The sequence below is a fragment of the Equus caballus genome, chromosome 1 (assembly GCF_041296265.1).
Source record: "Equus caballus isolate H_3958 breed thoroughbred chromosome 1, TB-T2T, whole genome shotgun sequence".
NCBI classification, from domain to species: Eukaryota; Metazoa; Chordata; class Mammalia; order Perissodactyla; family Equidae; genus Equus; species Equus caballus.
This window is the reverse complement of record NC_091684.1, coordinates 13565350-13577417: the sequence shown is the minus strand read 5'-3', so window position 1 is coordinate 13577417 and position 12068 is coordinate 13565350. Positions and strand designations below refer to the sequence as shown.

At 38.3% G+C, this 12068-nt stretch overlaps 1 protein-coding gene across 6 annotated transcripts in view; it reads left to right on the top strand.

Annotated features, from left to right (window-relative positions):
• INPP5F (inositol polyphosphate-5-phosphatase F) overlaps positions 1 to 12068 on the top strand; it is an 84412-nt gene that overhangs the window by 29593 nt on the left and 42751 nt on the right. For all 6 annotated transcript variants that reach the window (XM_070259835.1, XM_023638302.2, XM_023638295.2 and 3 more), the window contains exon 3: positions 8430 to 8566. In XM_070259835.1, the coding sequence (XP_070115936.1) occupies positions 8540 to 8566 (27 nt within the window). In that variant the 5' untranslated portion in view covers positions 8430 to 8539. The remainder of the gene's footprint in view (positions 1 to 8429; positions 8567 to 12068) is intronic.

Sequence of the window (12068 nt, the reverse complement as noted above, 5' to 3'; positions counted from 1 at the left end):
AACAGAAATGGCTTTAAAAATAAAACAAAAAATTATGTTAAACATACCATGAATTTATATATTTAGTAGAAATTTAAATTCACGTGTAAGTTTGCATAACACCTACTTTATAGGCTCATGCTCATACTCATTTAAAAGTGCTAACTGGCCAACTAATAGCTTATGCAATGGATATCATTGAAGTAGGTTTTATGCACACTTTGGTCTGAATTTAAATTTCTACCAAAGATTTGTTTAAAAAAAAAAAAGGATTCTTTAAATTGGAACATAATTTATCTTGAGGTAAGCTATTAAGATATCTGAATTATTAGATTCTCTTAGAATGTATAGTTTGTTATATAATATAATGGATAATTTAAAGATATTTCATATGTTTAAAAAAATGAGATCAAGAGAAACTAGTCAGAGATTCTGTTTCTGACCGCAACAGACTAGCAGTATTTGAAGAGATAATAGCCAAGAATTTCCTAAAATCAACTATAAATGCAAGTCATAGTTTCAAGAAGTGCTTTGAACTACAAGGGAAGAATAAAGAAAACCACACTTAGGCACCTCATAATAAAACTGATGAAAACTAAAGACAAAACATCCTAAAAGCAGCCAAAGAAAAAATACACATTAAATTCAAAGGCATGTAGTAAGCCTTGATAGAAATAATGGAAGCCAGAAGACAGTGGAATGGTATCTTCAAAGTGTCTGTCTAGAATTTTATACTTTCAAAAATTAAGGAAAATAAAGACTTTTGAGACAAACTGAGAGTATTCATCACTAGCAGTATCTACACTAAAAGAAATACGAAAGAGAGTTCTTCAGGAAAAAGGAAGATGATTCCAGATGGGAGTGTAGAGTTGCAGAAAGGAATGAAGATCCATGGAAAGAGTTAATATGTTGGTAAATTTAAATGAATTTGGCTTTATATGAGGTGTAAAATTAATGCTGACTTAAAATATATAATGATAGTAACAATAGGGAGTTAAAAGAGGTTGGTGTTCTAACTTCCTTTCACTGTCCAGGAACTGATAAAAGTACTAGTTAGAGTTCATGTTATCATCCCCTACAAAATAACCACTAACAGAATAATAAAAGATTGTAAAAAGTTAATAAAGGGGGAAATGGAATATTGATCATTTAAAAATTTAATCTAAAAGACAAGAAAAGACAGGTATGTAGAACAGGTGGGACAAATGGTAAATAGATTCCTAAATATGTTAATAATTACATTATATGTGAATGGAGTTAATAATTAAAAAAACAGGTTTTCATACTAGAACACCAATAAAATCCATCTATAAGCTGCTTTCAAGACAAACACCTTGGTTATGTGTGTACAGAACAGTTGAAAGTAAAGGCATAGAAAAAAGGTAAACTGTGCACACACTACATGCTGAAAACTGATGCAGCCATCCGAATATCAAAGCAGACTTAAGGCAAGAAGCATCGAGAGAGACATTTCAAAAATAACAAAAGGTTCAAATCACCAGCAAGGTATAACAGTCTTACATTTGTATGTACCTAAACATGACCTCAGAATATATAAAGAGCAATGAGTCATTTGGCTTAAATATATTAGTTCAGCCAGTCAGTTTGAAATGACAGAAACATGTAAGTATTCTTATTGTCACCTTGACCCAGAAGAAGGGAAAGATGGGTCAACTATAATCTCCTTTCCTAATTCTCTTTTTCCTTCTTTACCGACATATCTCCATCCTCCGATAGATCTGTTGCAAATACAGACTCCTCAGTGGCTCTTTGAGGCATAATTTGCAGAAGCCTTTCAAGAATTTAAATATTTGTATTTGAATATCATGTTACAAGCAACTTTGGAGTGTATGGTATCCTCCTGTGTCTTTGGGATAGTGTTTTTGTTTTTGTTTTTGAGGAAGATTAGCCCTGAGCTAACTGCTGCCAATCCTCCTCTTTTTGCTGAGGACGACTGGCCCTGAGCTAACATCTGTGCCCATCTTCCTCTACTTCATATGTGGGACGCCTACCACAGCATGGCTTGCCAAGCAGTTCCATATCTGCACCCGGGATCAGAACCGGTGAAACCCGGGCCGCCGAGAAGCGGAACGTGCGAACTTAACTGCTGTGCTACTGGGCTGGCCCCTTTGGGATAGTGTTTATTGGCATGTGGACATAATTATAAATTCTACTGTGCTGGCTCCTCCATTCGCAATTGGCTGTGAGTGTTAAGGCCGCGGGTGCTCTCCACTTTGCAGTTTCCCAGCCTCTCCTCCCGGAGCTTGAGGAGTAGGGGACCTAGGAGAGGTGAAGGGAGGCTTTGTCCTCAGGAACATAGTCGGCTGTTTTGGGGCAAGCTAAAGGAGGTAGACACGTGAGAGTTGATAGCAGACCCACCATCTCTTTTTATTTTACCTTTGGTTGTAACATGAATGTTTATAGAGAGATACAAAGAAACTGGAAAGTGTTCAAAAAAGCAGTCAACACAGAACCTACAAAATAGATTATGGTTGTATCCTGCAAAAATAAGCCCCTTTTTTTCTCTCAAAAATTAAAATCTTTGAGGGGCCGGCCCTGTGGCGCAGCGGTTAAGTGGGCACGTTCCGCTTCGGTGGCCCAGGGTTCGCTGGTTGGGATCCCTGGTGCGGACATGGCACTGCGTGACAAGCCATGCTGTGGTAGGCGTCCCACATATAAAGTAGAGAAAGATGGGCATGGATGTTAGCTCAGGGCCAGTCTTCCCCAGCCAGAAGAGGAGGATTGGCAGCAGATGTTAGGTCAGGGCTACTCTTCCTCAAAAAAAAGAGAAAATTAAAATCTTTAAAAATATCCTATTGAACCAGTTCAAATTAGAACCAGTCTTTGGGGGCCCAGCCCCGTGGCTGAGGGGTTAAGTTCGCGCGCTCCGCTTCTGCAGCCCAGGGTTTCGCCGGTTAGAATCCTGGGCGCGGACATGGCACCATTCATCAAGCCACACTAAGGCGGCATCCCACATGCCACAACTAGAGGGACCCACAACTAGAAATGCACAACTGTGTACTGGGGGGCTTTGGGGAGAAAAAAGAAAAATAAAATCTTTAAAAAAAAGAAAAAAAGGAACCAGTCTTTGGAAAAGGTGAGCCAGAAGGAAAAAGAAACCCAGAAAAGCAAAATCATTTCCATACAGATATTTTACTCCCTTCAAGTGTCTGGCACATAGAAGTATGTGCTGCATATGTATTTCTGTCAGTAGGAGCTCTGTTAACTGAAACTCACTTAAACCTATTTACCAGATTAACCAACATGCCCCACCTGTTGGTGGATGCCTAGATGCTCTGAAGGCTGGTGGCTGGTGGGGGACTGGGTAGGAAGCCCTCCTTCTTCCTGTGGATCGTGGCGTGTGTTTGTTCCCAAACTTGTTTATACCTGTTTTACTTGCTATTGTAATTACATAGTTGAAATAAGCCCATCAACTATAAGTGCAAAAAGAAAGACTTCTTGTCTCTATGAAAGCTAAATTGACTATTTAGGAAAGACTAGATAAAGCTGTATTGCATAAAAAAAGAATAAACAACACTGAATACCCATCAGTGGCTCATTCTCAAAGAAAAGCTCTTGGAATGTTTCATATGAAAAATAAAGTTAAAAATTTTTTTTTTTTAATTCTTTTTTAAGCTCCCAAGTTAAAAGGACTAATGCCAAGAATGGTAACCAGTTGCTCTGCATCTCTGATAGTCTCCTTATATGAGAGAACTCACAAAGTCAGGGTTGGATTAGATTTAAAGAATTTCCATGGAGGGGAGAGTACTGGTCAAAGGGAACCTTAGTTTTATCTGTAATGTTTACTTTTTTAAACAAATGGAATCTATTCATATATTCCCTATATAATTAACATTAATGAAAATGAAAAGGACTGCTGGGTACTCGTTATTGGATCAAATGCTTATCTTTTCTATATGTTGGTAGGATGGATAGCCATGTCGAGAAATAGGTAGATGCAATACTTCCTAGAAGTGAGGTCGTGAATAGAGCAAAAACATTATTTTTACTAAAATTTGATGAAAAATATTTTTGATGGAAATCTTTACCCCACAATTGTTTATCCCCTTTTAATGAGTCAGTTACTGTATTGGGCAAGCAATTGAATCTTTTCCAGGACTATTGTTTTAGCTTACTTTTCAAGATAATCACTTCCTACTCTGTTTTCTTAGCTTGCTGGGGAAGTCAGATTTCCTTGTCTGTCTTTTCCTGGAGAGCCAGTGTTACAAAATTGACTTTTTTCCCTATTGTAATATGTTTAAAAAGTTGAAAAACTATCTTTATGCCAAAGGACCTTACCAGGCTAAATTACCTTTGCCACTTGGTTACACTGCGTGTCCGTATCTCAATGTGGCAGCTTTGACTAAGCCAAGTTTCTTTTCCTGCTGGGTGATGTAAGTGAATACAATAGCCTGCGTTGGTACTTTAAAAAATTTTATTACGAAAGTATGCCTGATGGATACTGGGATTGCTAAACAAATAGTGATGCTATACTTCTATGTTTTTTTTAATCTCAAAACTCAAACTATGAAAAATATATTTGGATCATTTAACTCTGTAACTCACATTTTCCTTCTTGCCAGACTTTCCAAGCTTTTGGGGGTGGTGGTTGTATTTTGTTTGACCTAAGGCAAAATAATTATAGGAATAGAGAGTGCTGTTATTTCCCATGAGGTTTTTTGTTTATTTGTTTTCTAGACTCAGTGATTTGCCTGGAAATATCTCAGCGTCCAATGCAAAATTTTCATTTTCTTTCTATTGTGATAATTTTAATTATTCCTTTGAACACTACTCCAAACAGCTACGTCTTTTCACTATTGTTGGTAGATTTCAAGAACTGATAGGTTGTCCTAGCTTAACCTCTGTCTTTGGCTGAAAATACACTTTTTAGTTTTTTATTTTCTGCTCCAGTAAGAAAGACTCCTAAGAAGTTCTTTTGTTCTTTAGAAGGAGTTTTTTTTTTTAAATTGAGATGTAATTCACATACCGTGCAATTCAACCTTTTAAAGTATACAATTCAGTGATTTTTAGTAAATTCACAAGTTTATCATATTCCACATATCATATTTATCTGCAGATATTTCAGTATGTATTTCAACACCGTTTATTGACACGCTATCCCTTCCTTCTATGTCATTGTTTACTAGATGCCCATATACATGGGTCTGTGTCTTTTCTGTTCTATTCTAGCATTCATTTGTCCCTTCCTATCCCGGTACCACATTGTTTTATTTACTGTAGCTTTGTAGTATGCTTTGCTATCTGGTAACATTAGCTCTTGTAGTAATAACATGAATTATAAAAATTACTGTTTAATCCTCATAGCTACTCTCTGAAGTAGGCAGTTTTATCCCGTTCTATAGATGAGAAAACCAAGAATCAGCGCAGTAAGTATTGTGCTGTGGAGTGATGGAGCTAGAATCTGAGTCTGCCTTCTGACCTCCAAGTCCAGAACCGGAAGCCTCTCTGAAGAGGGAAGGCCACTGTTTACAACATCCTTTCCTGTTTTTTGAGATCATTTACCTTATATTTTCTCAGATGTAATCTTCATTATAACTCCCGAGGTATATTGAACTTCAATCTGTTATATTTTTTTTAAAGAAGCCCCTTAGTTTTTCACATTTTTTCTGTGTGAGTAGCTAACTAAACTGTAAAAATATGCATATTTTATTTTAAAATGTATTTGAGTTTATAAGTTGAATTTCGGTGTTGGCAATACCAATGTTTTTGTGGAAAAAAGTATGCCTTTTGGTCTCCAAGTGAGTTCGTGTATGGGGTAAAACCTCTGTGTTTGAAAGTTAATTTTGTATTTTGGTGCTATACCATTAAACGGTTTGTTGGAAAGACATTTATCACATTTGATGATGCACATTGTTTTTGTCATTGCTGTAATTTATTAACTCATAATTTGCAGCGTTAATGTGGAATGAATCCAGAGTAAATTGCAGCAAGAGAGCGTAAGCCAGGAGGAGGGCTTCCTAATATTGGCTTGTTGGTCAGCTGCCAACACTCTAAAATTGTTCAGTGTAAAATAGGAATTATTCCTGTGAGGTTAAGAGACCTGTGGTAAGGATTTCTTTCTTTCTTTTTTTTTTTTTTCCCCGCTTTATCTCCCCAAATCCCCCTGCTACATAGTTGTATATCTTAGATGCAGGTCCTTCTAGCTGTGGCATGTGGGACGCCGACTCAACATGGCCTGACGAGCGGTGCCATGTCCACGCCCAGGATCCGTACTGGCGAAACGATGGGCCGCCACAGTGGAGCGCACAGACTTAACCACTCAGCCATGGGGCCGGCCCCAGGATTTCTTTTTATTTAACAAATGTCTTGACCTTCAGCAGTGTATTATGTGCTTTATTATGTGTTAGGTTTATTAAGTGTTAGGTGCTTGGTAACCTTGATCCATTCATGCCTGAGACACTTCTCTGCACATGGGAGGTCCTCGGTTAATGTGTAATGATAATGAATAATGAAATAGCCTGTAAGAGCCTTGAAACTTTGGAGTAAATTTATACCCTACTTTATAAAGAATTATGAAATGTTTCCAAACATTTGCATTTATGAAATGCCTAAAGCACATCTTCAAAGCACTGTCTCTAAAATGAGAGTTGATTAATATTGGGGAAAAAAATAGGGGAAATTGAAATACTGTATATCTTTTTAAAAAATATTTTTTCATATGGGAAATATATACCCATCATGTTACTTTTCTATAATAAGAAATTCCTGAAACACTTGCAATTATTTTTATTTTTGGTGCTAACTAGGTAGTAGTTTTGTAAGACTGTAACATTATTACCTGAAAAACTGATTTTGCATGCTGTCTTTCATAGACTGTTTCTCATTTAATTAAAAATGTTCTGTGTGTGAAGTAAAAATTTGGGTTGGAAAGATAACTACTGGGCCTCTGTGTTTTCTTTCCTTCTTTCTCTTCTATTTATTAAAGATTTCTTTTGTTTTAACCATTTCCCGCCCCTGCTGCCCCCATTCTCCTCAATAATATTTGCTTATTTGCTCAGTCCTAGTGTTTACACATAAAGTAGTTTTGGAATTGCTAACCCATACCCTTCTTTTTTTTTGAGGAAGACTGGCCCTGAGCTAACATCTGTGCCCATCTTCCTCTACTTTATATGTGGGACGCCTACCACAGCATGGCTTTCCAAGTGGTGCCATGTCCGCACCTGGCATCCGAACCAGTGAACCCTGGGCTGCCAAAGTGGAACGTGTGCACTTAACCACTGCGCCACCAGGCCGGCCCCCTAACCCATACCCTTCTGAAAAACAAATTCACTAACCAGAGTGCAATATTGTATACAGTTCTTTTTGTCTTTATCCTTATAAAATACTGTTTTTCAAAGTTAGTTAGATGAGCTTTTCTTCCCTGTCTCATATAGTGTGGTTATATTTTCCATCTGTAGCAGAGTTGGGTTACTGTTTGCATTCATTTTGGGTTCCCCTAACATTCTGGTTGATTTGAACTATTTATTTTTGAGGAGATGTGAAACATTACCGTGGTTCTGAGAGAAGTATACAGAAGGGAAAACTCAGAGAACTGTCATTTCCCCTGATCCCATGTCATTCCCGTTTCCCCCTTCTTCCATCCCATTTCTGCCTACCCCCTGTAGGTAACCAATCTCATTAATTTCTAATATATCTCTCCTCTTGTCTTTTTGTACAAATGAGCAAATAGATGCATATTTTCTCATATCTTCTTTCTTACACGAAGGGTGGCACATTCTAGATACTCTTTAGTATTTTAATTTGGTAATATATCTTACCATATGATTATATCCTTATTATGTATATTAATAATATATCTGTTTATCCACTTACGATATCCAGGAAGCACTCCTTATCATAGAATGAGGCTAATTCCTTTTTCACAGCTGCATAGTACTCCACTGATTGGATGTGCCATAGTTGTTGGTTCAACCAATCTCCTATACCTGGGCAGTCAAGTTGTTTCTGGTATTTTGCAGTTACAGACTGCAGCAATGAATAGACTTGAGTGTTGTACTCTTGTGTTGTGTATCTTCAGGGTAAATTCACAAGAGTAGGATTGCTAGGTTAAAGGGTAAGTGCATATGTTTTGTTGGCAGGTATCACTAAATTCCCCTCCAGAAAAGTTGTATCCATTTGTGTTCCCCCCAGCACTGTATGACAGGGCCCATTTTCCTGCAGCCTTGCTAGTGAATGTGCTGTCATATGTTCTTATTTTCCCCAATCCGATGGGTGAGAACAATACTACTGCAATTTAGTTTATGTTTCTCTAATTGTGAGTGAGATTGAACATCATCTCACATGTTTAAGGGCCATTTCTGTATCTTGGTTGTGTGCTTTATTTTGGAGGGTTGTATCTAATGCACACTTAGTGGTGGTTAGGTTGTTCACCCCAGCTTGCCAGGACAGGAGCACTTTATAGATACCAGCCATTGACTTTTCTGTTTCAGATCTTCCATGGTGGCTTATTTTAATTCGGCAGAAAGCATCGGTGGGCAAACTTCCAGGAGATCATGAAGTCTGTAAAGTTACCAAAATTGCTGTGCTGTCACTTTCTGAAATGGAACCTCAGGATCTTGAGCTAGAGGTAAGGTGAAGTCTCAGGAAACTGTATGGAAACTTGATATAAATATTATAGTAAATATGAGGATTTGGTTTAATAGACCAGAATCATACAATTTTAGAGCTGGATAATATCCTTAAAGTAATTTAACCCTGTGGTTTTCAAACCCTACTTTAGTAGTGGAACTTTTGTTTGAAAATCTGTGAAATCCGGTCTGTAAGATGCATAAAAGCAGGGCTGCTTTGGTTGAGGTGGTGACAGGGGGAAGAGCTCCTTGGGGCCCTGCTCATGTGGCCTCTGCTGGAGAGCCACCTTCTGCTTCCAGGGGCCCCAGGACTCTGCACAGTATAGTTTGAAAACTCCTTTTTTTGGAGAGGGGGGGAGTCGAGAAGATGAGATTTAACTTTTTACTATGTCTTCTTTTCTTTGTATTTCCTGAGATTATTCTAAGCATGTATTTCTTTTGTAATTTTTTTTTTAAGAAAGAAAAACCCCTGATCTAGTGTGATCTTTTCATTTTCCAGGAGGAAACCAAGCCCACATTATTGACTTAAGGCCAAAATAATCAGATTGCCCGGCGCCAGTGTTTTTCACCACACTGCGCCACCGCCTGGTAGAAGTAACCCATGAAAGTATTTGTATCACGTCTGCTATTGGTGTGGGGATGTGGCGTCTAGGGATGTCACACTCTGCTATAGTCCCAGCTTATCTTGATCACTATGTGATGTGCCAGGCAGGCCCTGAGGGTTACATGGATTATCATATTTAATCCCTTGGACCACCCTGTAAGGTGGGTACTGTTACGATTCTTGGTGTACAGATGAAGAAAGGAGGCGTGGCAGGAGTTAAGTCACACGGCTGGCGCATGGTGGGGTCTGGACCCGGACTCAGGCTGTCTGGTCCTGTAGTGCTGTGCTGAGCTGCCTCCCTGTTATCCGAACAGCAGGGAACAGGGAAGAGCACCCATCCCCCACAATTCGATACATATTTTTCCAGGCTGGGTTCATGGGGAAGAAGTTTGGGGAGAGGGTTAAATTGTTTAAAAAAACAAGAAAAAATAGTTATTTTTATGCTTCAGGTTTTATGGGAGTTTGACTATCTAATTTTAAGAAACCAAAATTAAAACAAATTTAAGAAGACGCTAATATTCTATTTGTTACAGGAACCCAAAGAAGACTAGAGTGTGTACTTCTCGTTTCCCTTTATTGGTACTGGAGCCAGAACACTCTTTACTGCTGCTCATCCAGAGACAAATCACTTAGCTGGCAATTAGGTGGATTAAAAGCAGGTGTTAGCAGTTTTTGTTTGCATTTTATTTTAGGGACGAGCAGCCAGTCTAGCAAAAATGGTATTAGTTTACTAAGCCAGTAAATTTGTCATCAGTGTCTTTTGAATGGCTTTGCTGACAAAGTGAAAGATCAGTATGGCTTTCTGTCACCGACCTTTGCCTTGAGGGTGAGCACCCCTTGGGCTGGCTTTCTGGTTTGAGCATTAAGCCTGGGGCCCTGGCAGTTAGATTTAGAGCAGGGGACCAGCTCATCCAGCACCTTGTCCACTTGTCAGTCATCAGTTTGCACGTTTGGCACTCCCATCCCTGGGGAAATGAACTGTCACTCCTCATCCAGAGGGGCTTGGGACCCTTGTTGGACTTTTCAGGGAGGTTTTCTGATGCCCTTTGTGGCCACCAATCTGTAACTTTTTTCTTTTTGGTGAGGAATATTGGCCCTGCACTAACACTTTCTCTTTTTGTTTGAGGAAGACTGTCCCTGCCTAACATCCATGCCAATCTTCCTCTATTTTGTATGTGGGACCCTGCCACAGCATGGCTTGATGAGCAGTGTGTAGGTCCGTGTCTGGGATCTGAACCCATGAACCCCAGGCCACCAAAGTGGAGCCTGCAAACTCAACTACTGTGCCACTGGGCTGGCCCCTGTAACATTTTTGAGACTAGTATAAATGGAGAGGAGAAAAGCTTTAGGAAATGACATTTACATGGAATCTTTAAACAAAAAAATGTGAATATGGTGAAATCTTAAAGGATTTTTTTATTCTTCAAACTTTTCTCTCCCTTGATACACTCAAGTGAAAGAGATTATCTTCAAATAAAAATGAAAATGAGATTGACTATTTTTACAGTACTGTTGGACTGTATAAGCTACAGCACTTATCAGGGGCGTTAAAGATATGGCCCATGTTAATTATTGAAACTGGGTGGTGACCCTTGTTAATTAGGGGTAAATGTGATTACTATAGAGAAAGTATTTTTGGATCCTATTTTAGGGAATAGTTTGGTACGCCTTTCTCTCAGGAGAATATGATTTTAGAAATTTGCACCTAAAGCCTTTTGTCCTGTCCTTTTTATCCAGTTTTTGGTAAAAGAGCTTTACAACAGTGAACAGTAGGAGGAAGAGCAAAGAACAGCTATGTTGAAAATCACCAGTTGCTTTCTTATTTTCTGACATGTTAATTTAAATCTTTGGTATCATTATTTCAATTTCCATATAACTTTATTTAAAATGAGCTCTTAGAAACTTTAGTTTTAGGCTTTTTAAAAATTACACAGTAAATTGTAAATGGGGAGAAGAAAAAAATGTCACCACTTAGAAATAATCCTTGTCAGTATTCTGCTGAGTTTTAATGGTTGTTTCCGTTTGCCCCAAGCTCTTTGGAGGACCACTGTTACTTTCAAATCTTCGGAATAGTTTTTATTTGCTGCATTTTTACAGATTTTTTTCCTACTTAACTCCTATTTTTCATGAACATACATATCTTTTACACATAAAAAGACTTTTTTAAAACAAAACTGATTCTTACATCATCTTGGTATGTCTTTCTAATTTGGATGCCTGTGCATCACTTTGAATACCCACTGTTCTTGTCCTCTCCCGGTAGGACCCTCGGGCTCTTTAGTGTGGCCACTGTCCTCAGATTTGCTGGGTCCTCGGTCTGTCTTCTGTAATTGGAGCAGAAGCAATTTTATTTCAGAGTCTGGAATTAGTAGAATTTCTAGTTTTCTGCCTCAGTTGTCTTTTTACCTCAAGTATGTGGCTTGTTTGCCAACTTTTTCTTTATAATTCACATATTACTGTACAGTTCACTCATTTAAAGCATATAATTCAATGGTTTTTAATATATTTACAGAGTTTTGTGACCATCACCACAGTCAGTTTTAGAACATTTTCATCACCCCGAAATGAAACCCTGTACTCACTAGCAGTCACTCTTCATTTGCCTCCAGACCCAGCTCCCTCAGTCCTAGGCAACCACTAATCTACCTTCTCTCTCAAAGTTTGCCTATTCTGAACATTTCCTATAAATGGAGTCATGCAACATGTGGCCTTTTGTGACTGGCTTCTTTTACTTAGCACAATGTTTTCAAGATTCCACGCTTGTTGTAGTATATATCAGTACTTAATTCCTTTTTATCCCATTGTCTGGATAGACCACGTTTTATTTTTCCATTCATCAGTTGATGGACATTTGGGTTGTTTCCACTTTTGAGCTGTTATGAATAATACTGCTGTAA